The sequence below is a fragment of the Dama dama genome, chromosome 30 (genome assembly GCF_033118175.1).
Source record: "Dama dama isolate Ldn47 chromosome 30, ASM3311817v1, whole genome shotgun sequence".
In the NCBI taxonomy this organism is placed as follows: domain Eukaryota; kingdom Metazoa; phylum Chordata; class Mammalia; order Artiodactyla; family Cervidae; genus Dama; species Dama dama.
This window is the reverse complement of record NC_083710.1, coordinates 70,661,523-70,688,997: the sequence shown is the minus strand read 5'-3', so window position 1 is coordinate 70,688,997 and position 27,475 is coordinate 70,661,523. Positions and strand designations below refer to the sequence as shown.

The window sequence follows — 27,475 nt, the reverse complement described above, 5'->3', positions numbered from 1 at the left end:
TTGTTCTTTTTGTTCTATTTCTTTCTCCTGAGTTGTTTTAAACAGATTTTTTGTTTGCAGAAATGATGTAGGGTTGGCAGGATTGAGGTAGGTTTTTTAAAAAATATTATAAGGAAAGGGGAAATACAAATGTAAAGTAGTAAAAACGCCTATGTGCGTGCTAAGTCTCCTCAGTAATGCCTAATTGTTTGTGACCCAATGAACTGAACCCACCAGGCCCCTCTGTCCATGGGATTCTCTAGGCAAGAGTACTGGAGCAGGTTTTCATTTCCTCCTGCAGGGGATCATCCCGACCTAGGGGTCAAACCCACGTATCTTGAGTCTCCTGCATTGGCAGGCAGCTTCTTTACCACTGAGACACCTGGAAAGTCCCAGTAAGAACAATAGCTCCCATTTATTCAGAGTTGATGTCCAAATCGTCTTTGTCATTCCCATGCAAGCATACATAAAAAGGCATATGAGTTATTAATGTTTTACCAGTGTTTTCTATGTTGTTGATAAAACTGAAGCTTGGAGAGGTGAAACATCCCATCTCTACATTTGTAGTTCAGGTTCAGATGATGGACAATGCTTTGCTGCAGCCTCTTGGGATGATTGGACCGGTAATGTGGGGGAGTGTCCTGGGGCTTCACACACCCTCGCGGCTGCACGTGTAACAGACGTGGGAAGGAGCCCTGCAGGACTGGGCTGCCCAGTGCCGTATGTGATGTGACATTTATAAACATCACCTGCCCTCCTGTTCTCTGCGTGGTCAGAGCATAGAGGCAGGGCCCCTCATGCCCATTCCCTCCTTGGCAGGAAGGGAGCCAAGTCCCTCCCCCGTTTTCTCACTTGACTGCTGTCACTTTGGATACGTCCTGTTACCTGTCGGGGCATCTCACGTTTCTGCAGCAAAACGAGGACATCGGGTCAGAGTGTTTCCAAGAGGTTTTGCTGCTGCTCTGAAATGTCAGCTATGACTCTGATTACCAAGGGGTCAGCCAGGTCTGCGGGACACCTAGGAACCACTTAATGCAGCCTCTGCTTATCTCCTTTTGGAATCCATGTTTCAGTGGATGGACATAAGACAGTCACAGACAATAGAGGTGCTCTGGGGGTATTTTTACTCTTAGACTACATGTGTAGTAGGAAAAAAAAGTGTGTCCTCTGAAGAGCATCATCTTTGATTGTAATTTGAAGTGTCTGTTTCCTTTCTTGTAAAGTAAGGGAAGTAGGGGTTTATTGCAGTAAGCATTGCAACTTTAGTAAAATGGAAACCGGTTTTCAGTAAATACATGCATACAAACTAAATATATACATACAAACAAACAAAAATATTTCTAATAGGTGACCCCTCTCCTCCACACCTGGAAGATAAAACAGGAAAAAGGAGCATTTCGTGTATCACATGCATTAATAACAACTAGACACATGATAACTAGATCTAATTGAAGCAAGCGTTTTAAGTTCATTGAGCTGAAAACATTTCTGTAATAAAACATGAAGTAATCACATTTGGCAACATGGAATTAAGCTGATGCCATATTCAAAGTGACAGTATAGTAAGTTACACAACACAGTTCAGGGAACAAGCTAATAATGTTTGGTAAACTCGAGGGGTGGAGCTTAAATGACAAGACTTGGGAGTTATAAGGCGCGGGGATCGAGTTTGTTCAGGGGGGAAAAATCACGTTGATTTTTGGCTTCTTTTCTGAACCTCACAAGGCCTCAGTTTCATCATCTTTAAAATGGAAATCGTAGGGCTCTGCCATCAGCAAAATGGAGTTACAGGTGTGATGAAAGTCAGGGTCTTCCTGCTTTGACTCTGGAATCCAGCCTTCCTCTGACAGAAACTCCGTGCTGTTTTCTACACTAAGAAGCCAGCTTCCCTGAAGGGCCCTCCACGTGCTCCTGGCTGATGGCATCAAGCCAGCGAGCCATTTCCTAGTTGCCCTGTAGTTTGTGAGTGTCTGCTCTTCATTGGGAATTGGTGTTAAAAAATAAATAATAAAAACTTCTTGTCTGTGGGAGGCATTGTATTATATGCTGAACTCAGACGTTTTCCCCTTTTACCTAATCAGAAAATGGTGGCTGGGAAATTAGGCTGACTTGGATTTTACTTCAAATCCCGTGAAATGCTTTTCCCATTTGTGACTGGCCTATAAATAGTTTGCAGAGTCAACAGCATACTCGCAGTCCTGCTACTGGACTCAGAGAGAGCCTGTTTCTTGGGGCCCAGCTGTGCTAAATGGAAGAGTGGATTTAAGTGCCTTTTCTAGAGCATGGTTGAGATTGCTGTGCTACAGCGTGGTGCTGTTGTGTGAAGGAAACCAAAGCAACATAAAGTCTAGGCGTTAAAAACTGAAACAGTTTGCAGGGGCTGTCACCAGTGAAACAGAGAGCAAGTAAACTCTGTGTGTGTGTGTGTGTGTGTGTGTGTGTGAGTGTGTGTGTGTTCGTTCAGGGTTGGGAATGTATCTTAAACTGCCTTATAGTAGCTCCAGAAAATCAAAAGCAAGAATTACAGTGAAACAGTGATGAATTTTCACAACAGAGCAATTGCTGACTTTCACTGGCTGCACCCCTGTTAAGCTTCAAGTGAGCAGAGAACCTGTGTGTGCCTGTGGCTATCAGGGTGATGGTGGAGACAGTCTCTTCCTTCTCCTTGTGGTCATGTGCCTTACATGCTGTGAGCCACACGGTGAATGGGGTCCCAGTGTTGGTTTGATGGGAAAGTAAGCCTCATTCAACAGTAGCAAGTTATAATCAATCCATGTCCTTTTTTCATTTATTGAGGGGTTTTTATACACTTTAGGTTCTCACAGCATCCTTGAGTTTAGAGACTCTTGTTTCTGCAGCACATTTTGTAGAAGAAGATGAGACTTAGAAGGTCAGAAAGCTGCTTATCCTGGGGGCTTCACTGTGCCATTTCTGTTCTTCCCAAATTTGCTAAAGTACAGAGAAGCTCCGGCTTCATTTGCAGAAAAGTACTGCTGTGTGTCCTAGGATGATGCCTGAGGGGTTTAGTGGATAACAAATATGGCAGCATTGCTTGAGTTATAGGCCGTCTATGTAAGCACCTCTCCCCACCTCCCACTGATCTGCTCACACCCACTCTGTGAGCCGTGCCCTCCTGACCCAAAGCGTAGACTCACTTCCCTCCTTTACTCTCTGTTGCCCTGAGCTGGCTTCCTTTTCCTTCTCATCCTCAGTCCTTATACACAGGTTAATTTTCCATATCGTCTGTCTCCTACCAGGGAAAGAGACTCTAGGGACTTTGTTTCCTCATTTCTGGATTCACTGTGCCAAGAACAATGCCTGCAGTATAATTGGTCCTCAGTAAATACCTCCTTGTTATCATGATCAAATTCATAAATGCAGTGAAAACCTATGGAATCAAAACAAATCAGGTTTTTTTTAATATTCAAGATTACAATCCAAATATACTCATTGCTGTTCATAAAATACTTACATGTAGAACTAAGGCTAAAAGTTAGGATGGCAAGAAGAGAACACTATTTAAATCTTTCTTTTTTTCCCTTTTCTGTCTCCCATGTAGGATTTACAGCTTCTGGAGGACGGAGATCTAACTATGATAGGAGACCGGGGAACCACACTGAGTGGAGGGCAGAAAGCCCGAGTCAACCTTGCAAGGTAAACGGGGTTTCAGTTGCCATCTTGCCCCTCCTCCTCTGCGACTCCTGGTGGATATGAGCACGGAGACCCCACTCACTGTGTGGGCCTGTGTGAAGCAGGGCCGTGGTCCCTTCCCTGGGCTCCTGGAATGAACATGGAGTTGTTGGACACCATTGTGACTCAGAGATGAGACCCAGGGAGTGTGAAGTGTTTTTTTCCTGACGTCTCTCTATGTTTCCTAGAGCTGTGTATCAGGACGCAGACATCTACCTCCTAGATGATCCACTCAGCGCAGTGGATGCCGAAGTCAGCAGGCACTTGTTTGAACTGTGAGTTTGCTCCTGTTTCCTATTACTTCTGTTTTCCTCGAACCGATTAAAGATAAGGGAAAAGAGCTCAGGAAAGCCTTTGTGTTTCAAGAGACTCAGCTGGCTCTGCCCTCGTGTCCCTCTCTCCCTTCCCTTCATTCCACAGAAGATCCATCGTAGAGAAATTTTGATCATGATGAGGTCAAGATAGGAAAATACAGAAGGTGCTTCTAGGGTGTGGAGGATGGTGGAGTCTGTCCTTAGGGAGTGAGGAATTGATGGCTGATTTCCTCCTCCTACTTGCAGTTGATAACTGGATACCGTGGATGAATCCAGACCCCAGAAATAAGATGTATGGTTTTTAAATCAGAGAGTGGGACTAGTAATCTAGTACTTGGCTGCCAATCCTTTTCCTTCATCTTTTTTAAAGACACATTAGAAGTGATGTTTTCAGTACTGACATAGGGCTTCTGTGGAAAGACCTTGTTGTTGTTGCTTATTATTCTGTAGATTCAGAAATTCTGAATAAGGTATAGAACCTGAGAATGATTTGTTGCACCTCAGAATGTCTTCAGTCATTGCACATTGCTTCATGGATTCTTGCTAGAGTTAATACTTAGATCCACAATGTATGTTTAACTTGATTGTGAGACCAGTTATCTAGAATCTGGCTGAACTCCTGACTCTTATGTTGTTTCTGGAATTTGTTGTTCTTGTTTGTTGTTGAATATACTGCTCTTGTTTGGCCACTGAACCTCTCAAGTAGAACAACTCTGTTTTTCTGTGTATGATGTGTCCAAGTTACGCTAACCAAGGCCTCTGGTGGAGTTTAGACTGACCTCTTTGAAAGCCTCATGAACTTGCTTTTTCTGAAACAGTCTCTGCATCTCCCCCATGGTTAGTTAGTTCCCTTGCTGCTGTTCACCTTGTTAAAGCCAGTGAGCCTTCCAGCTGCACTTAGTAATACCCTGCTGTATGCACTGAGTTAAATGCCCTTGCAGATGTTACTGCACAAAACCTCTTAGTTTACAAGGAGGACAGTGAGCCGGGAGAGGGAAAGGACCCACACTGGGCAGAAAAAGGAGATTTGGATGCTCAGCTCTCATTCCTGCCTCTAAGGAACCTGTCTCCTTGGCCTCCGATAGCATCCACCTTCTTGTGTCCTCACGTGGTCTTTCCTCTGTTCATGGGCCCTGCCCTTCTGTGTGAGGCTCCTTTTCTTCTGGAGATACAAGTCAGATTGGATTAGACCTAGTGTCCTTAAAGGTAACAATTATGTCTTCAAAAGGCCTTATCACCAAATTCTCAGGTGTCCGTGTTTGAATTGGAGGGAAATGATTGATTTACACAGAGCTACAACTGCAAAGTAGAGAGGCTTCAGCAGAGTCTGCAGATGTGAGACAGAGAGACTTGTGAGGAGCTCCGAGCTCTGAATACGAGGACCTGGGATTCCACACCCACTAAGCAGGATCATGGGGCGGGTTCCACCAAAGTCTGTGTGTAGCTTGTGCTTAGTGTTGGGGTGATGGTTACACAGCAGCATGAATGGGCTTAATACCACTGAGCCGTGTGCTTAAACATAGGCGAAGTGGTAAATTTCATGTTAGGTACTGATATGTTTTATTTACCACAATAAAAAGGGACTTCCCTTATAGTTCAGTAGGTAGAGAGTCTGCCTGCAATGCAGGAGGCCCGGGTTCGATCCCTGGCTTGGGAAGATCCCTTGGAGAAGGAAACAGCAACCAGTATTCTCGCCTGGAGAATCCCGTGGACAGAGGAGCCTGGCAGGCTACAGTCCGTGGGGTCGCAAGAGTCAGACACGACTTAGCGACTAAACCATCACCACCACCATGATAAAAAGTGCAAAGAAGCATTAAATTGTTCACAACAGGAGAGCAGGGCATGTGGCATTGCTTCCAGCTGTGTGTTCTCATCCGGCTTTCCCACCCTCTCCTGATTGTGACCTTATGAATTTTCCCGTAGAGAAGTGCCTTGTCATGGGTTTGGTAACAGGTTGTGAGTGCTATAAGCTTCATTTCCCCTTCTCCACTCCTGAAATCATTGGCAGTTCAACCTGTCTATTCCTCTTGTACTTATCACAGAAGTTCTCAAAAGTTCTCCTTCAAACAGAGCAGTTTTTTTATAGTTCTTGGGTTTAATGACCTTGGATGTACACTTGATAGAAGCAAGCTTGTTTGGATTGTTGTTTGCTAATCAGAACCACATTCTCTGGGGAAACTTAGGGCAGGGAGCACGAATGCAATTTAGGAAATCACTCAGCAGCAACTGAGGATGTTCTCAACGAGTTAGAAAATTGGATGGAACAATATGCTATGAGAGATGGTGGTCGTGTCAAAGCTTAGTAATAGGGTGTGTTTTCTATTAAAAGCAAGTGAATCACACTTCTACTTGCCATTAACAGTTTCCTCTAGTCTTGAATCTATTTCCAAGGTGATTAAGGTTCATGAGTTTTACAACTTCATGCTGTGAGCATAGTGGGTTCTATCAGTTACAGAAGGTGAGGGGCCTTAGGTGAGCTGATGCAGTCCTACCTAGCTGTGTCCTGCTGTGGATCCGGATGTGTTTCAACCCCACATCGCCAGACCCCTGCCTCCTGTATCATCAGGTCTGTCCTGTCTCACCCTCCTGTCTACACAGCTCACCCTCCTGCTCCAGCCCTTCACAGACAACCTCAGCCCCACCCCAGCCTGTTCAGGAAGCAGCTCCAGGCCCTCAAACAGAGAACAGGCTTCTTTGCTCTCTGCCCCCCTCAGCCTTTCCAGCTCTTCCCCACACCCACTCGGTGTCCAGCTGTGCTGGCTCTGTGGGGGTCCTTTCTCAACCTGTCTGTTCACACTGGTCCCTCTGTCCCAGAGCCAAGGAGCCCCAGGACTTGGAAGAAGGTGGAAGATGGGCCCTGGCATTCCCTCCTGCTCCTCCAGGGGGTGCCCATGCCCTCTGTTTTCCCACAGCGCTCAGTGGGTGCACCCTACCATTTATGAGCTCCCCCCCACCCTCCATCTGCTGTGAATGCAGGAAGGCACCTCAGCCCAGCGGTTCAGTCCCAGGACCCCTGCACCTGCTGTGTCTTCTTCCGGGATGTTTCCCCAAATAGTCTCAGGGCTCCCTTGTTTCCCCATCTAAGACAGCAGCCCCGCTTGCTTTCCCTTCGGAGCACACATCAGAGCCCTGTAGTACATTTCCTATACTCATTCAGTGTCCCCCTGTACGCAGTGCAGAGAATTATTTGCTGTCTTGACCTGCGGCAAGAGGCATTTGGGACAGTGCCTGGTACCTCACCAAAGTTTGTTGATTGAATGAATGAAGATAGGGACTCTTTTTTTTTTTGTTCATATTTGATCTACTCTGCTATGGGATTTGTCCCTTCTTAACACAGCCCTCATATAGGAATAATTTTAAAGAATTCATCGCTGAGTCAATTTTTATGCTATGTCTTAGAAATCTTTACTCTCAAAAACTTGGAAGATTATTTTTCTAGAGATTCAGAATAAAAGTCTTATTTAGGAATACATTCCTAGCCATCACAACTGATCACTTTATTGTACTTATTTGTTTTACCTCATCTGTGATGAAATGTCAGGAAGGAAACCTTTTAAAACTTTCGGTTAGTGCCATCTTGGACCTACCAGCCTATCTGCCTTCAATGATTAATAGCAGGTAATTTTTAAAATTAGCAGAAAACTGCATTGAAAACTGAAAGGGTATATGCTTGGTCAAGATATTTAGTACAAAAGCTGAGCTAAGACTTGTCAGAAGGTAAAAATGAATCTTTCTAAACTTTTAATGAAGTGATGGTGTGTGTGTCTACATCCCCAGTCTTCGGATCCCAGACCCACTGTCCAGAGTGTCCCCTTAGGACTTTTCTGTCCTGAGTCCAAAGCACATGACTGCTCGTGGTTAGGGAGGAGTAGGGGGGGGGGGGGGGCTGACATTTACCGAGTGGATTGGTGGTTTGATTTCTCAGAACTTGTGGATGGGTTGTCACTGGCATTATTTTGAGATGAAGAAACTGAGGTTTAGTTGCTTGTCTGACATCTTGGGTTCGTGAGAGGGGCTGAGCTGCAGCCTCCTGCCTCCAGACGCTCCATCTGACTCACCCACAGGCTGAGCTCTGGCCCAGGTTCCTGAGATTTGCTCTGCAAGGGCCTCAGGCTCCCAGACTACCTGCCTGGAGCCCTGCCTGTGGTCACCGGGGCTCTATAATTTTTCATTTTCACATTGAGAGAGTTTTCAGTGCAAATGAAGTAAGATTTTCTTCCTGGACGGGACTGGGAATGTGGCAGAGACTAAAAAGGCCCCACTTGCATTTTCTAAAAAGGCCCCACTTTCCGTCTAGTGTTGCTTAGGAAGAAATGTCTATTGAAGGGAGTAGGCTAAGGTTACTGAGAAGGTATGACTTTTTTAGGGTGGTTAATGTGTACATCATAAAGCAACATAAAAAAAAAGCAACATCTAAGAAACTAAGGAAAATGTATGTATATTTATGTGACATCAATCACTGTTCTCTCATTCTCAACATAACAATAAAATAATTAGTGTTTTAATTCAGTCAACTTTTGAAATGTCAGTATTGCTCCATTGTATTTCATCATGAAATATGTAAATAATTGTTAAGATCAGTTTTAGGAAAAACAACTTAACAGCTGATATATGATTCACTAGACTGGTTTTTAGAATTTGTTTTTTTAGTGGCGCTTGATTCAGACTTGTTGCTGAATAATTTGAAGTCCTAGTTGAATTTTTCAATTTGTATTTCTAATTTGTATTCTTTAATTTGTATTTTTATTCATATTGGCATTTGAACTACAGATCTTTGCTGTCTTGTCTTTGATTATGTTTTCAAAATGTACACTTGCAGTTTGGCTGACTTCTACTAACGTGTTTTTGCATACTGGCCCTTTTCCATTTGTAGGTGTATTTGTCAAGCCTTGCACGAGAAGATCAGAATCTTAGTGACTCATCAGTTGCAGTACCTAAAAGCTGCAAGTCAGATTCTGATATTAAAAGATGTAAGTAATTTCTAGAAGTCTCTGGAATTGCTAGCACTGCAGTGTGTTGAAGGCCAGGCTGCCCTGCAGAGCAGTCTGCTTGGATTTGTGGCAAAGTCCTCTTTCTTAGCCTTCAGTTTTTGGCCTTCTTCTTACTCACCAGATCTCTTTCTGTGTCTGATATGTGTGGGAGCCTGTGCAGAAGAAGAATAAGGCCCCGCCTTCATGGGACTTGTTTTGAGAAGACAACCTCAGTTTTAGTATTGAGTTGGCCAAAAAGTTTGATCAATTTTAAGCAACAATAAAAAAAAATTTTTTTTTCATTGTCACCAAGAACTTTATTGAAGAATATATTCACTCACCAAGTGAACTTTTTGGCCAACTCAATACTGTCAGAACGACCAGTAGTCTACTGGTGTGCACACATGATGAGTTGGGGACCATCCTTACAGTTGTTCTGATTCCTCCCTCACAGCAGAGAGGGGATGGCTGCCCCCCAGAATTGTTAATATTTGGTTGTTGAGTAAAATTGCTGTATTTGTGCCTCTAGTGGTTTCTGTGTGCATCTTACTAAGTAGAAAGTTGTATGCAACTTTCCTTAAATAAGGTAAATGCACTTTGTCTCCCAGGTGAGGACAAGATACAGTAAGTATATCCTGAATAATTTCCTTGTTCTGCAGTATCAAATGGTACCCGAAGGCTTCACTGGGTTTCTCCTGGAGAGGGGGTCCTAGCCAGGATGCTGGGCCACCTGACTTGCCTTAACCTTTGTTTCATTTAACCCTCCTTTGTTTCATTTTGCATCCTGGGATTTTTCCTAATATTTTTTTCACCACTTCTCTTGTTTGGTATTTACCATTAGCTTCCTAGGTGGCGCTAGTTGTACAGAACCTGCCTGCCAATGCAGGAGACAAGAGACGCAGGTTTGATTCTTAGGTGGGAAAGATCCCCTGGAGGAGGAAACGGCAACCCACTCCAGTATTCTTGCATGGAGAATCCCATGGACGGAGGCGCCTGGAGGGCTGTACAGTCCATAGGGTAGCAAAGAGTCAGACACAATTAAAGTGCTTTAGCATGCATAATATGCATGTATGCACAGTTGGTATTATAAAATGAAAATTATTAGTATTATCAAATGAAAATCCATTCCTCTCAAATTTTTTTAAATTATATGTTTGAAATGAAACGATGCATATTTTTAATGATAGAAGGTACAATTCACAAATAAGATAGATATCATAAATTATTAGACACCTTAACAAACTCTCAAATTCTTTATTGCTGTTTTAGGGCAAAATGGTGCAAAAGGGGACTTACACTGAGTTCCTAAAATCCGGGATAGATTTTGGTTCCCTCTTAAAGAAGGAGAATGAGGAGACTGAACCATCTCCGGTTCCAGGAACTCCCACCCTGAGGAATCGCACCTTCTCCGAGTCTTCGGTTTGGTCTCAACAGTCTTCCAGACCCTCCTTGAAAGAGGCCACTCCGGAGGGCCAAGACGTGAGTTTCTCATCCTGCAGCACGCCTGGGTCTGTCGCTCTTGGTGGCCTCATGGACCTTCAGTCTGCTCTGTTTATGACATCTCTTTGTTCGAAAGAGGACACCAAATTCCCACGGCCTTGTTCCATGGCATTGGTAGAATTAAAACAGCATGCAGGAAGCCAGCCTGATTCGGCTTCTCCTCTTGGTGTAATTTGGAGACACGTCCTGGTTGTACTGCTATGACCATATGCATGGCGTATGTGGTATTGACAGTGGAACTCTTGATGTTACCATAGTTAATTATATGTGCTCTGGTGGACCCTGGCTTCCCTTATTCATCCAGATGGTTAACTTGAAGAATCCCTCATTCCTAGCCTGCTATGACTTCCATTAATTAAGTCAGCTGCTTTTGCTTTATATTGGAATATTCTGACATTGCAGGTGACGGATGTTTTGCTTCATCATCAGATGGTCTGTGCCAGGACACCTCTGTCACAAAGGTGCAAAGCACCCGACACACAGCAGACACTTTGGAATTTGTTCCCATCTTCCTTATTTATTTTTCAAGACGTAGAACCATATGTTGTCATCTCGCATATACAGTAGGCAGCATAGAGCCCTGGAAGCCCTTGGCCCATGTGACTGTATAATATATTCTAAATTCTACAGACAGAAATGGACAATTGCACAAGTCTAGCAATTTGCTCAGTATCCAGACTCTCACTGTCCATACCCGGGATTCTGGACGAGAATTCACTCCTCACCTTCCACACTCAGGAACCACTCTGTTGTCATTGAGGGGCACAAATAAATTACATGGATACTTCGGTTATATATCATTTCGTGTATTATTTTGGAGAAAGCGTCTGCATTTATGCTTTAATCAGATATTTTGTACGTGCGCTGTTAATCATGCTGTTTATTTAAGCAAAGGCACCTGAAAATGACTAACATTTTGCAGGTGACATTTCCTTATTTCTGATAGATTTTCTAGAATTGGCATGGCTGGGTAAATGCACGCATGGTTTGGCTCAGTGTTTCTACACTCTTCTCTCTCTGTAGGATCTTGCCCTCCTACCAGCATATGAGTTGTGTCTATTTCACCACAGCTTTGCAGTGGAGGTTATTATTGAGTTAGGGTTCATTATTTAAATTTTTGTCTCTTTTTTCCTTTCCTTTCAAGACCGAGAATATACAGGTTACCCTAACTGAGGAGACCCGTTCGGAAGGAAAAGTTGGTTTTAAGGCTTATAAGAATTACTTTACAGCCGGTGCTCACTGGTTTATCATCATTTTCCTCATTCTAGTAAACCTTGCAGCTCAGGTAAGTAAGGATTTTTATTTTTATTTTTTTCCGTGGGAAAAAACCCTCTTGTGTATTTGATTAAACAAACATAAAATAAGCTGCAAAGGAACAATTTTTATTTTGATTTGTGCCCTAAGGTTGATATTTTTAATACTATTTATACTATGTTTACCTTACTGTATTATTATTATTGTTTTTTAATATGTGAATTAAGAGATTTATTTCAAATAACTGGCTCATGAGGTTGTGGGATCTGTCTGAGTGAATCTGAAATCAGAAAGGCAGGCCTACAGGCTGGAACCTTGGGCAGGAGCTGACCCTGCTGTCTTGAGGCAGAATTTCTTCCTCCTTCAAGAAGCCTCAGGTTTTGCTCTTAAGATCTTCATCCGACTGGACAAGGCCACCGCAGTGTTGAGGGGTGCTGTCCTCTAAGTTCTGATGATGGCTGTGAACCACACCCACAAAATACCTTCACAGTAACATCTGAACTAGTGTTTGGTTGAACCAGTGGAGACTGGTATGGCCAAAGTGACACAGAAAACTGACCATCACAGTACCTATCAAGCTTTTATCCTTTGCGAAATCCTGACATTTATATAAATACTGTGTTTGCAGTCCACTTGGATTTACATTGAAAAGTGTTATATGTGCATAGCAAAATAAGTGAAGCTTGCTAGTGTTGTGTGTACGTGACAGAGATTCTAGAAATAAACAATGTCTTTTAGAGCTATTAAAATGTAGCATGCCCTCCCCTGACCTGTGGTCATTTGCGGTGTGGGGCTTGGCACAGACCTGAGCCGGAAGGACCGTCTCCCTGTTCTGGAACCTTTCCCTCCCCCATCCTGGTGAGCGGGCTGTGAGGACTCAGTGACGTCTGTCTGAGTGACTGTGTTTCCTGCTCCAGGTTTCCTACGTCCTGCAGGACTGGTGGCTTTCATACTGGTGAGTGATTCTGGGTCTGACCCAAAGTGCTGTGAAGGCTACACGAACCTCACTTTCCCACAGAGTTGGCGGGGGAGAGGGGGCTTGTTCAGCCTCCTCTTCTGACCCTCATGTAGTTTCCCTGAAGAAAGTGTAAAGATCCTGCTGGTGGCATGTGACCCTCCCAGGGTCCTTAGCAGCTTCCTCACAGTGAGCTGAAAGTCGTGATTCAAAGGGAAATCTTTTTAAGGTAGAGAAACACGGGGCCCTGTGAACTAGGAAACACTTTGCAGCATAAATCATGTCTCCTAAATCAAGGACGATTTTTTTTTGTATTTACCTAATTGTATCTATCGTGTAACCTTTTTTCCTTCCCTGTTCCCTAGGGCCAATCAACAGAGTGCCCTGAATGTCACTGTTAATGGACAAGGAAATGTAACTGAGAAGCTCGATCTGAACTGGTACTTAGGAATTTACTCAGGTAAAGTTGAGTCATCTGGTCTATTCAAGAGTCTGAGTCGCTTACAGTGAGCCCATGTGAGCAACTAGGGCTTCCAGGAGTAATTCAGTAATGTCTTAACAGATTAAGTTTCTGAGCCAGTTGCGTTTATTCTGTGAATTAATTAGAATAATTATTTTAAAAATCTGCTAGAAGAAAAGAGGTTGAATGAAGACTCTTAATTTGCTCTGTACTGGATTTTGGAAGTTAAACCAGCATTGCATATTGAGAAAATCAGCCACTGGAAATATGTGACTATTGTCTATGCTAATAGGTTGCTTTAGCTAAATCTTATATCATTTTATGGATGTGTGAGGGGATTAGAAACGGATCCCCACCTTATGGTTCAGATTGTTCCAGTTCTTTCTGAATGAAACTTGGCTTTTATTGACCTTGGTTGAAATCCTCTGGCAGCCAGGGTCCCAAATAAAAGCATTACTGCCTCGCAGGTATGCAAACTCTCCTTCACCACACTGCTCATCTCTTGGCTTTAGTAATTACTTAAGGCAGAAACTAAGCAGGGAGAAATCCAGTGTCTGGGCATTAGGGTTCCTTCTCCTTCTTTCCTGAGATCACAGTGTTATTATGTCCATAACTGTGTGATTAACTTAACATCTGGCTTGCCTACTAATATCAACACAGCTCTTTGTTTTCACACCAGTGCCTGGAGTATACGTGGCATTGCATCCTTTTAAAAGGAAATCCTAATCTAAAATTTTAAATATTCACACAGGAAATATACAAGCTTTCTGCAAAGATAGAGTGAGTTAACTTTGTGAGAACCGACTCATTGAAATTTTCTATGTATTTTGTTGATCTCTTGCTAAGAACCCTAAATCCATTAGCTATTTACCTTCCAGAATTGGTGGACTATGGGGGCTTAAAGGAGGAAGGAGGGGTTTATGTTATATATTCATATAGGATGATGAGCTAAGGCAAATGCCTGTTGATGAAACCCAGGAATTGAACAGCTTTCAGAATTTAAATACTGAAATTTAAATTTCAGAATTTAAGTGTCTCCTCAGAAGGGAATAAAGTACTTAATGGAATATTTATTACAGAAGTTATCCCCAATCTGTTTAGCATTGTGAGTTCAAAAGATGTTGGGAGGGTATTCTAATTTTTATATGCATAGCGGTACTCATTTCTATCATTAACAAAATGTAATTTAAATGCTGATGTTCATTTATATTTATAATTCGTATTTTCCTACAGTTCAGTTAGATTTTTTGCTTGCAAATTTATGTGGTATTTTTATACTCTTTAAAGCTACTTAGGTTTGTCTATAAGGACATGATAGTAAATCATTTCTAGTGTTTCCTATTCATTAGCATGCCGATACCAAAGCCTTTTACCATTTTAGATTACGAGACCTTATAATTGTTAAGAATTGAAATGTGAAGAAGAGAAGACCAACAACTTTTAAAAATTCTTCTGAGTTTTATTGAAACTTATAATTGAATTAGGAAATACTGGAATGAAATTGTATTTTACACTTCATTTCTTTCCCCCTCATGAAGTTTATATTTAATGAGAGGAAAATAGTGTTTTTTGTTTTCTTCTTTTTAAAATGTATGTCATGAATGAGTTAAACTCTTCTAGAATCCAGATACTTGATGGGGTAAGGATATAATATCTTTATAAGCTGCTTGGCACGGCTTAGCATTCTTGAATCAAATGCAGAGATCTTGAGCTTAACGATGTCTCTGTTTCAGGGTTAACTGCATCTACTGTCCTGTTTGGTGTCGCCAGATCTCTGTTGGTGTTCTTCGTCCTTGTTAGTTCTTCACAAACTTTGCACAACCAAATGTTCGAGTCCATTTTGAGAGCTCCAGTATTGTTCTTTGATAGAAATCCAATAGGTAGGTCAGACAGCAGATTTTTCAGTAAGTATGTCTTATTATCGTGCTTAATTAATACTTAATTCCTTTTTTTAAAGTTTAATTCTTTTTAACACCAAAAACATTTTGTATTGGGATATAGTCAGTTAACAATGTTGTGATAATTTCAGGTGAATAGTGAAGGAACTCATAAATATGTCTTGTTATCAACTTCATGCCTGATTACATTTTTTAATTTTATTTTTTTTTAACACCAAAAACATTTTGTATTGGGATATAGCCAATTAGCAGTGTTGTGATAATTTCAGGTGAACAGTGAAGGAATTCAGCCACACATATACATGTATCCATTACCTGCCAATGCCTGATTCCTTTTGATATTTGAATTACTTGGAAGAAAGTCTCTCTTTTGTACAAAAAACTTTATTGATATTTTTCTTCCACCAGGGTATATCTGAATATAAGGGCATATAAACATTCATTCCAATGAGTGTGGAAATATAAATGTATGCTTACTTTGCAGAATGATTTAAGAGCTCATTTGTGTGGCAAATGAAACTCTCTACATTTAATGCAAATATATTTACATATTTTGTGCTTGTTGCTAAAACATAGGTTGTGTTACATACTTTAGGTAGTTCTGTACTCAAACCTTGTTACACTGAATCTCTACTCAAGACAAACTATGTGGTTTTTTCTTTCATTGCCCATGCATATCCAGGATCATAGAGTTTTGGCTTGTGCCCTGAGTATGAGATTTACCTAAAATGGTAATGAATAATTAATTAACATCCAAGATTAATTTAATGTACATATCCTCTTCAATTAAAATAACTGCATAGCTTATAGTGGAGTTTTGGTAACATGTAAAAAGCTTTGTGGTACGTACGTAGCAGGTGGATGCTCAGTAGTAAGTTTCTCAGTATAAGTGTCCTTGGAGGTTTCCCAGTGTTTGCTTACTCCACCTTGAGGCTTCGACCTGTCTTACTTCAGAATGTAGCCTCCTGAACTATGTTTTCATGAAAGGGTAGTTCATCAATGGATGTGTCCACTCTGTCTAGTTGGCTAGACTTGTGCTGAGGCCCGAGGTGACTTTGTTTTTGCAGGTGATGATTGACAGGACCTGTTGAGGCAGGCTGCAGAGAGGACAGAAGAAGCCTTGGCCTGGCCATCAACTAGCCTTGTGACCAAGGCCAAGGCAAGGTAGATCTATTGAGCAGGCAGATCTCAAGGCAGGATGTTGTCTGTCATGGGTTTCAAGTGTGGTCTCTGGAGCCAACTGCCTGGGTTCAATCCTGATGCTAGTTACTAATGGTCAAATTTTAATTAATACTTATGTGTTGGTGACTCTGCATCACAGTTTTATCTGGAAAATGGGGGTGGTGTTCCCACACTTGCCAAAATGTTGATACTGTTAGAATTAAGCAGGTGAGTACATTTACAGCATTTAGATCGAAGTCAGGGCCTTATGATTCCTAGTCAATGACCACATGTTATGTGGGCACTTTGTCTCCTGTGAAATGGGCATAACTGCTGCCCTTCCTGTGTCACTGTTGTGCGGATTAAATGAGGCTGTTCCGTGCAGCATCTTGTGTCTATTTGTCCAGCACATGTTTCATCCAGGCACTGGGTGGAGCGCAGGATGGTAAGCTGCAGAGGCCCACACAGATCTCGTCTTATTATAAAGCTGTGGAGACAAAGTAATTGGAGGAGTCCGTGCTGTTATGGTTGTGGTGTTGCTCCACTTTTCAGTTAATGTGAAAATTACAGTCATAACGTTGAAAGCATCAACAACCCCTGTAGGCTTCTCCAGATGCTGGTTAATTAATTTTTCAAGGTTCGGGCCCAAGCGTAAATCTTCAAAGTCACTCATCTTACTGCAGCCGGCACACTAGGGTGGTGTATCTTGTCTCCCTGTCCTGTGACTATTAACAGGACCTGATTCCTTCAAGAAAATAGAAGCCCAAATAGTACTGCAAAGGCAGGCCTGCCTTGCCCAAAAGGTTTAAGAGCCAAGATTTTTTCATTTACTCTTTTGTTAGTAGAGTAAAACTTTTTTTAATGAAAAATTTTAAGTGATGAATTTTAAATTTCTGTTTGAATAAAAATTTTTTTTACTTTTTATACTTGTTTTATCTTGTTTTTCTTTGGAAACACAAGTAATGTGTAAGAATTATGTCTTATAGTTGAGATTATTGATTATGTGTACCCTAATAGTTAGAATATTAAAAAATGCCCTTCTACAGCAGAGAGACAGACTTGCTCAACTTTTTGCTTATGTTTTGATTTTTTTTCTTGGCATGTGGGATCTTGGCTCTCTGATCAGGTATCAAACGCACAACCCCTGTGTTGGAAGACAAAGTTTCAACCCCTGGACTGCCAGGAAGGCCCTCAGCTTCTAAGTTACCTTAAATATCTGGGTTTAATTCAACAAAGTTCCCAGCATAAAATTGTGGGTGATTTGATTTCCAGAGTCTGTTTCCCATGTAGCGTGTAGTGATCATGAACTGTGTCTCTCTCCAGGATATCCTAGGGGGTCAGTACATTTCCTGTGATTTCAGGATCCTGATAGCCTCCCTCCCAGAGTTAGAAAAGTGATGAAAGGAAGGACTCTGGGCCTGGGATGGTGAAATTGGAAACTCAGGCAGAGGCCCATCGGACCTGTGCTTTCCCCAGTCTGACTGGATTTGCACTCATCTCACCAGAGTTCCCTTGTTTCTACTTGTCTCCAAGCCCACTTGTGCCAGTAGGTTCTTAATGACCCTGAACTGGATGGTCGCAATGCCTTTTACATTCATTCATTGGTGGGCCCACTCTAAAGGTTCTGATGCTTCATCCCAGATCTTCATGAATTTTGTTAGACACTGGTTATGGTAAGAACCAGGGTTCCATGGGAAGTTGCTGAAAACACCAGTTGCTCTACCAAAGTTGCAAGTTCACTTACTTTCATTGTATTTATCGTATTCTATGAAGGAAGAAAGCGTCAGCCTCGAAAGTGCATGGTTTCTCTGCCTACAGTTTAACATTCCAGCAGTGTTCCTGTGGCTGCTGTCTGTTTTGAACCTATGCTTTGATGCACGTTCTTTACTTTGTTCAAATAATGTGATGCTTCATTGCCTACTGGTGTTTTATAATCTGTGTGTGGCCTTAAAATGGCAAAAGTAGGTTTCATTTTTCCCTTTTCTCTTCCTTTTACCTCCCGTTATCTCACCCATCTCTCTGTTTCACTTTCTTCCTTTGATGTATTTTGGTAATGGTGTGTGAGTCGCTTCAGTCCTGTCCGCCTCTGTGCAACCCTATGAACTGTAACCCGCCAGGCTCCTCTGTCCATGGGATTCTCCAGGCAGGAATACTGGAGTTGGTTGTCATGCTCTTCTCCAGGGGATCCCCCTGACCCATGGATCGAACCCACTTCTCCTGAGTCTTTTGGTACCACCTGGGATGCCCGTTGGTAATGGTATCGTGTGTTGACTTATTTAGTTCTTAAATTTTTTTTTTAAATTGATTTTATTAATTTAGTTACTTTTGGCTGTGCTGGGTCTTTGTCACTGATTGTGGGCTTTCTCTAGTTACAGCGTGTGGGGACTCCTCTTCCTTGTGTTGCAAAGGCTTCTTTTTGCAGTGGCTTCTCTTGTTGTGGAACACAGATGATTAACCCTGGGCTCAGGAGTTGCGGCCCATGGCTTGGTAGCTCCGAGGCATGTGGGATCTTCCTGGACCAGGGATCAAACCAGTGTCCCCTGCATTGCAAGGCGCACTCTGGACCACCAGGGAAGCCTCATTAAGTTTTTTTTGAGGTCGTATTTTTAATGAATGGGTTATATTTATTTATTTTTAATGTGTACTTATTTATAAATTTTTTTTTTTTGCTGTACCATGGAGCATGTGGGATCTTTAGTTTCCTGATCAGGCATCGAAGCCACACCCCCCTGCATTGGAAGGTGGATTCTTAACCACTGATCACCAGGGAAGTCCCACTTCCTGTGTGTGTTTACTAAAGAGCTACAAGTTTTCAGGAGCCATAGCAGACATTTCTTGCATGTTTTGATTGCAGCTGGGTTTCAATAGTACCTTTTGGGCATGTGGGTCACGTTCCTGTGCTATTTGTCATGTCCACATCTTCCTAGCCAACCTTTGTCTTCTGTCTCTGAAGCCAGCTTTCACTTGCATCAGATCTTCATACTCGGGTAACACAAATCGCAAGTCCACAGTAAGTCATTTAGAAATTCAGAGATGATTTCTGTTAAAAACCCAGATTTTGTTTCCCTTGGGCGGACAAAATTTGTTTTATTTTCTATATCCGGCACAAGAGGGCAGCATGATCTACATTATTTCAGAGATAGAATGTAAGGGGCACCTTACTGCAAAATTTGATTGTTTTTATACTAAACCTTTCTTGGAAATTCTATGTTTATGGCCTGAGGCTCTGTATTCTGTAGTGTTACAGTTTTTGAAAGCATTGTTGAGGTTCATTATGCCTGAAACATTAAACTCTTTTGCTGTCCTGAAATAACTAGCAATTCAAAGATGGTATTTGGATTTCTTAATTTATATGGTTCACCCTAGTAACTGAAATAGGCCGCTGCCGACATGTTTACTGGATTTTATTTTCGTTCCTAAAGAGTAGAATATGGCCACTTGTAGAACCCGAATCAAACAGGAGCTTTGGAAGATATTATGACCAAGCACTTTTCATGCACGCAGAAAACATTTTATCAAGTGTCTAAAGTTTCACCCTTTGATTTGGAGACAAGATGAGAAGATAGTTGTCCTGTTGTTCCTGCCTAATTATTACGGCAAAACACTTGGCTGAGAGCTTTGAGTGTAATGGATTCCAGATAAATATTTGTTGATTTCCTTTTAATTGGCTAATTTGGCTTTAAGACACTGAACCACTGGTCTCAGTAGATGTTGTATATCTTCTCTTAGGAAAATGCAAAGTCAGTTGTGGCTAGTTGTTTCATACGACTGATTTTTGTGTTCTGTGTGTGTGTGTATGTGTGTTAGTTCACATATGTATTCAGTGTTTAAAAAGTACAAATGTATATCCTTTTTTTTAAAAACAGATCAAATTAAGTTAGAGCTAATGCACTGTAAAAAATTTGCTAATTTCTTTTGTTTTTATTCTTCTGGTAGTACTACAGTTTAAGAGAAGCCATATTTTTTGATCTTCCATAATAAAAAATCTAGAATTGCCCTAAGTATTCATATTTCCTACTTGACTGCATGGGAGATGAGGCTCTGTAAATTTCACCCATGTTAAATACTGAGACCCAGGATGCGTGTCCTGTAGGAACTGAGTTTGGGGCAAGGAGGAGGGGGGGTGGTCAAGGTTTGAACCATTGCTGTTTTTTAAATCTGGAAAGGTACTCATTAGCCTCCACTTCAAGTTGCTGATGAACTCATGAAGTAGTGGAAAGTAAATTGAAAGCAACGTGCTGAGCTTTTTGTACTATTGAGAATAACCATCTTCCTATCGTATTTATAAACTCAGTTGTCAACAGACTGCTGCCTTGCTAGGAGAAAGAGTCATTGGTAGAAAAGAAGAATAATTGTAGGGATCCATGTCTGTTTATTCAGTGCAAATGACCACTGAGGTTTGTGCTAAATGCATATTCTTAACAAGGATAATATTTCAGCACTGTCAAAATTACCTTGACGATAATAGGCCTGTTAAATTATAGCTCTATAAGTTAGGCGGTAAGATGGCTCTGCTTAGCGCACATTAATCTATGCCTGTTCGCACAAGTGATTCTGCTGAGCAGGTAGCGTGTTAGAACAAGAAATACTGGTCCTAAAACCTCTGATTTATGGTAGGTGTTGTTTTGACACAACATCATTCAGACGATTTACAAGGCAAAGCTTCGTGTTAAAATATTTCACCAGTGTCATCATTCGTCACGACATAAATATTCAGTAGTGATGCTGGAAAATTGGTAATACACCCATTCATGCCAAATCACTCGCTATGTTTCCTTTCATGTGAGATCTGTTGTGGATATGGTTTAAAGAAACTACGAGTTTTCTTCCTGGAGAGCAGATGAGCTGTAAGAAATTGAGAATAAGAATAACAACTTTCCTGACAGCTTTCATGGACTCAATCTTGCCTAGGTTGCTTTGAATTCTGGCTTCAGTCCTTCAGCCCCCCTCTCCTCCTTTTTCTTTCCTTTCTTTGCTTAATGCACATTGTAAAGAACATATTTCTATGTACATTAGTTACAGAGGCTTTTTGTCTTCAAAGGAAGAGGTTAGTCATCATCCGAAAAGCTTTGTTGCAAAACAAAAACACACATTTCCCCTTTCATTTTTCCTTGTTATTTTTTAACAAATGCGAGTGACTATAAAGGGAATAACACAAAAGATCGCATCAATCATAGTGAATCTCAATGGCCACATAAATATTATTTTTTCAGGTTTGAATGAAATAGCTAATAGTCTGAAGTAGGTGTGGTAATTAAATCCTGTTGGCTTGTGACATATTAAAAATATGTTTTTCACATAACAATGGCTATATGTACTTAAACTCTTATCAGGGTGATATTAAGTCATTTTATGGGAGTTGCTGTGTTACTGCTAATAGTATCATAAAAGCCTTTGTTAGGAGTTTAAATAGTTACATAGTTACATATATTTGATTGCTATTGTTATTTTGTCAGTAATCTTTATAAAGGTGATTGTTATAGTGCTTTTCTACTCCTGGTAAATATTGCACCATTTTAGTGTACATTTTTAATCTGTTAGTGTGCTGGTTACTCATTCATTTTTTTTGGTCTAATAATCATACATGGAAATATTGATAACTTAGTAACAGAGAAACCACTGTAGTTCTTCAGTAAGATGTTAAAAAAAGGTAAGATTTAAGAAGCTCGAACTGTGTTCAGAGTGCTAGTCCTAATTGTTGTTGTTGTTTATTCACTAAGTGCTGTCTGACTCTTTGCAACCCCATGGACCGTAGCCCTCTGTCCCTGGAATTCTCCAGGCAGGAAGACTGGAGTGTGGAGCCATTTCCTCCTCTAGGGGATCTTCCTGACCTAGGGATTGAACCCTCATCTCCTGCACTGCAGGCTGGTTTTTTTAACCACTGCACCACCTCAGGGAATCATAAGGATGACATTTTATTTGATTGCACTAATATTTCCTAATATTATAGTAAACATAGATTGTATGTATACATACATACTTCATTTTAATATCTGTATTGTCTCAGCCTGCAGCTAAATCAGAGCCAGGCAGTGTATGGCCCCAGGACTTCACTGATTTATTCCAGTTTCTGGCAAAAGTGTTCTCGGTTATTTGACCTTATCTTATGGGATGTGTGACTTTTTAGTACGGTTATCCCTTGACATCTTTGGTGGTTGGTTCCACAACCCCTGTGGATACCAAAGTCTGAAAATGCCCAGTATCCCTTACATAACCTATGCGCATCCTCCCGTATACTTCAAGTCCCTTCTAGATGACTTATACTTTAATTTATACAAGCAAATTCAAGTTTTCCCTTCAGGAATTTTTTTCCCAAATATTTTTGAACAATGATTGGTTGAATTCAAGAACCCATGGGTAGGAAGTGTAATTCAAATAGCGCTATCCATTTCCACCCCACCCAACACACACGCACAGTTACTTAAACTTTGTAGCTGTTTGTGATAGAAAATACCTCAAAGTAGTCTTACGACATAGTTCATTTTTTTAGTACTCATTTCAAGAGACATTGGCATCGTTCTTTGAGGTCAGAGTCAACATCAGTAAACATTGAGAAGCATATCAATTTGTTGGATTGAAAATTCTGAGTGATTCTGCTTTATGACCCTAGCCCTTCCCCTCAAAGATTTAATATCAGATTGATATGTGGCGCCCTGAGGCAAAGTTTGATTTTCATCTTCTGTTTTTAAAAAAATTGTATTTACTTATCTGTTTATTTTTGGCCATGCTGGGTCTTCATTGCTACACGGGCTTTTCTCTAGTTGAGGTTCACGGGCTCCTCATTGTGGGGGCTTCTCTTGTGGCAGAGCATGGACTGAGGTTCTACCGGATCAGCAGTTGTGGCTCCCGGGCTGGAGAGCCCAAGCTCAATGGTTGTGCCACGCCCACCAGGGTGCTTGCTCTTAGTTCCTCCAAGCCATGTGGGATCTTCCCAGATCAGGGATTGAACCTGTGTTTCCTGCATTGGCAGGTGGATTCTTTACCATTCAGCCACCAGGGAATCCCTGATTCTCATTTTCTGACTGAAGACTTCATGTTCTGTTATCATTTCTTCCCTGCTCCCCGCCTCGACTTTAGTATAAACATTATTATTATTTGCCATCAAGAAAATGGGAAAAAAATCCAAATATTAGTAATATTGAGCCAGCTTATTTACAGTTGTGTTTTCAATCTCATTTTTGTAGTGCTTATCATAATTACAAGTAAAGTATTATTTAGGTAATTATATGTATTGACTGTCTCTTATCTTAGCCTTGTGGTCTGTGCCCTCCTAGAGTATATGGTGTTTCCGTGAAAGCCTCCACTTCCAGGATTGGGCAACTTTAGCTGCTTAGTAAGTATTTGTTGTGTGGATAGAAGAAAGGGGGGTCAGGAATGTATTTGAATGTCTCCATGCTGTGATCTTGACAACAGTGGAACTTTACAGACTTACAAGTGAATTAGAGCAATTTTTTCCTTCATACTTGTTATTTATATGAAATTGAATTCTTATAGTTTATTTTCAAAAGTTGAGTTTGTAATATATTTTTATATGGTGGAGTTTGTTTCTGTTATTTGGTGGCATAAAGAATAAACCTTGTTTCTTTGAAAAGTGCAGTTTATGAAACTAGACTATGCAAGTTTCCAAGTTCTCCTAATGCCAGTCAGTCATGGACATGAAGCTGTCCAACACTTAATATGTTTGGTGGTGCTTTAAAGACAAATCTTGGCACTTACATGGGTTCAATATTTGATGCTTGGTAGTTTTTACCATATAAATTACAGTCCCTCAAGTAAAGAGGAATTCATCCATTGTAAAAAAAAAAAAAACCAGTAGACATTATTAAACTGTTATTAGACAGGAAGCTGAGATGTCGTGATGTCCCAGTTCTGCTGGAAACAGCTTTGAAAGAGCTGGGCCAATCACTTAACTTTTCACTGGGGCTTTTTCACTCATCAAGCATTTATTGCTCATTTACTGGTTATCAGTTGTGGTCCCAAACATTGGGAGAAAAAGTCCTGTCTTCTAGGCCTTTTTCTCATTTAAATAATTGTTGACAGTGAATTGTTGTTGTTTTTTTTTTAGATCTAGTACCAATATTCTACTGTTCCATATAGAAAAGATTCAGATTCAGAATTTAATACAACTGTAGATTGGAGCTCCATCCATGTATAAACAAAACACTGATGCTTCCATGCACAGCTCTATATGTTACGATAATCACATAAGTGGTTGCCCTTGATTTCATAAAACTTCCAAAAACTGTTTTCCTGGAACTTCAAGCAAGCATTGTTTTCAAAATGAAATCACACCATTTGGAATGTGAGGGAATTAGGAAATAAAAGTAAGTGATTCTTCATTTAAGGTGACTAACTTATTAACTCACAGCAGATTCAACCTGGCTTCTAACGAGACTCTTTGACAATATGGAAATGATTCTTCAGGGACTGCTTGTGTGTACGGTATGCACATCTCTGAAAGTGTGTTAGGGAAAAAAGAGGGAAGCCGGCACTTCGAGTGTTGCCCTTTACAAAATATGTATGCACACCTCTCTTTGGGCTTTTTACAAGTGTGTTACAAATGCTTTGACAGTAGGTGGAACATAAGCAGTGATATAAGTAATGTTATCATGAAATCAACTATGATCTTTTGAGTGTTCTTTTCATTCTCAGTAGACAGGATTCTGTTAAAAATTTCCCTCTCATTTAGATAGTCTCTCTGACAAAGCTTCAAAGTACACATTGAGTGGAAGTTTATTAAAATACTGTGGTTAAATAGAAAGCCATCATAAAATTAAGTTCTCTGTTCTGGAAATATTTTCCTTTCATTTTTGCAAGTGCATTTTAATAGATTGTATCACATAGGGAAATGTTTCAACCTCTTGAACACCTGGAAAGTCTATTTTAGACTTGTTATGTGTTTAAGAGTCTTTTTCCCTGATGTACTCCAAATATAGTCATGCTTCTGCTGATGGGAAAGTCCTGCCTCCAGGTCTACTGTTGGGAGAGAACAGGGCTACAGAGTGGCGTGTTGATAACACATCAGTGAAAACCAAAGTGTCTGCTGGTTTGGGGATGTTTAAGTCAGTAATTAGTTAAGGATTCCTCTCTGAACTTCAAGTGGATATTTCATTGAAGTATTCTTTTGACTCAGCCCCTGATCTTATTCTTTACTCTGTGTGAGGCATAAAATGAAAATGTATAGAGATTTTCAAGCGTATGGTAGGAAAAACAGAGCATCCATGTCTTTTGGTTCTACACAAAGAACAGTGCGTGTGGATTTGTCCTTAAATATATTTTTGTACATGAATAATTCCATCTATGTAGGTCAGCAGTGCTGTGTGGAGATGTAGTCAAGATCATGGGTTAATTTTTTTTTTTCATTAGCTTCAAATATTTAAAAACAGAATAAGAAGAAATGGTTGCTTTCTTCTATGTAGTCATTATTTTTAGAATTTTTTTCACTTTTTAGTTTGTCAGACTGATCTGGGCTCATAAAATTTATTTCCTATGGTGGAACTATAAATCTATTATTCTTCCTTTTTGGAGAATAAAGTGGCAATAACATCTTAAAATTATATCCCATGCTAATATAAATCTTCACTCTATTTTCCTTTTTACTTAGCATAAAAATGAAAAAGTTGTCAAATATGGCTTAATGAGTTTCACCAATGGGTTATACTGTAGACAGAAGTATTTCTTATTGGTGCCAACTTTAAATGTTAGTCTTGACATAATCCTGTAAATAGAAGGAAAACAAACACATAATTCAAAATGATGAGTAATCAGTATTGGTAGAAAATTGTTCTTCCTTGACTTCAAGATTAAATAAATAGTTGTTGACACAAATAGCTGTGGTAATAAAATGCAGCACCTATGTAATCCAGACAGTCAGTGGTTTATCAGATAAGCTGTGTTTTTTTTTTTCTTAAATAAATTGTCAAGTCTTTAGGTGAGTAGATTTCACTCATACATTAGGAATTCTAAAATTTGAATGATGGTGGTTTAATACCCCTTGATATCTGATTTTCTAGCCATTCAAATCTCCTTTACTAGTTTATCTCGTATACTAGCCTTCAGGTGTATCTTTTGCTTCTTGTTATAACCAAGTTGCTACCTAACCTAAGGTTAGGGTTTGAAATTTTGGGTGACATGGTGAGTACCTTACCTTATAAGTTTTAGATAAACATTGAGTATTCTTTCTTAAAAAAAATATAGGTCCTCTTTTGTCTCCCCACTAATTCTTATGTCCGTTTTTTATTTGATGTCAGATGAGAGAACTGTGTCATCAGTAGAAAATTTAAAGCTATTAATGGACAGGGAGTTGGAATGTAGGTGGAGATGTTGGAACAGAGCTTTTAGAGAGCTGTGCCAGTCATTTCACTGGCACAATCAAGTTCCTCTGGAGTGGACCATAATTGTCTTAAGCAGCATTGAATGTGTGTGTGTGTGTGTGTGTGTGTGTGTGTGAGAGAGAGAGAGAGAGAGAGAGAGAGAGAGAGAACTTCTTTGAGTTAGATTGTTAACACCAGCATAAGATCCATATTATTAGATTCTATTAAAGTGATGTGAAATTTAAAAGATGAAGATTTGAAAATTAATCCAATGAAAAAAGTGATCTTGAACATTACCAACACCACACTGAGTCATTTTCTTTTATTTTCTAATAGTGGTTTTGACCACTGTAATTTGGGACCCAAGGTGTCCAGTGGTAAAGAGAACAGACTTTGGAACCAACCCATCTGAATGAATGGGAATCTAGCCTGACCACAGACAGACCTTTGTCCAGTGATTTAATCTTTTTTATTATACACTGGGGGTGATTGTATAATCATAATCACAAAGTGGTTTTTTTTAAATATGTGTGAGAATTACGAGACTTAGTATATGTAGCGTATTCATCTCAGGAATGAACCATAGGACTAAGTCATGCAAGTTTGTGATTTTTCTTTTTGTCTTTTTCTTCCCCCTAAAAAATCCAAGGGAATATGTTAATTGTGGTAAAATGGTGGGAAAGGATGTGTATATCTTCCCAGATGCAAGGAAGAATATATAAATGATCAAACTAACAACCTGCAAAATAGAATCAATAGCATGTTTTTTTTGTTTGTTTGCTTGTTTTGTTTTTGTTTTCATAGGGCCTAAGTTTCATTCCTGAGTTCATTTTAATTGGATTCACAGCGGGAGCTGAGTTTTACATATAAATGCCAAACATCTGGATTTTTGTGTTTGTTTGAAAATGATATGGCTGAAGTTTATTACAGAAGTCTGTTGTATAATTAGAAATACAGTTTGAAATTTTATAAAATAAGTTC

The 27,475-nt window shown here is 40.4% G+C and overlaps 1 protein-coding gene across 3 annotated transcripts in view; it reads left to right on the top strand.

Moving 5' to 3' along the window:
* LOC133049557 (ATP-binding cassette sub-family C member 4) overlaps positions 1-27,475 on the top strand; it is a 178,685-nt gene that overhangs the window by 76,963 nt on the left and 74,247 nt on the right. For all 3 annotated transcript variants that reach the window (XM_061133650.1, XM_061133649.1, XM_061133651.1), the window contains 8 exons: positions 3,539-3,633; positions 3,858-3,944; positions 8,857-8,953; positions 10,223-10,432; positions 11,598-11,738; positions 12,625-12,662; positions 13,028-13,122; positions 14,856-15,002. In XM_061133650.1, coding sequence (XP_060989633.1) covers positions 3,539-3,633; positions 3,858-3,944; positions 8,857-8,953; positions 10,223-10,432; positions 11,598-11,738; positions 12,625-12,662; positions 13,028-13,122; positions 14,856-15,002 — 910 coding nt within the window. The remainder of the gene's footprint in view (positions 1-3,538; positions 3,634-3,857; positions 3,945-8,856; positions 8,954-10,222; positions 10,433-11,597; positions 11,739-12,624; positions 12,663-13,027; positions 13,123-14,855; positions 15,003-27,475) is intronic.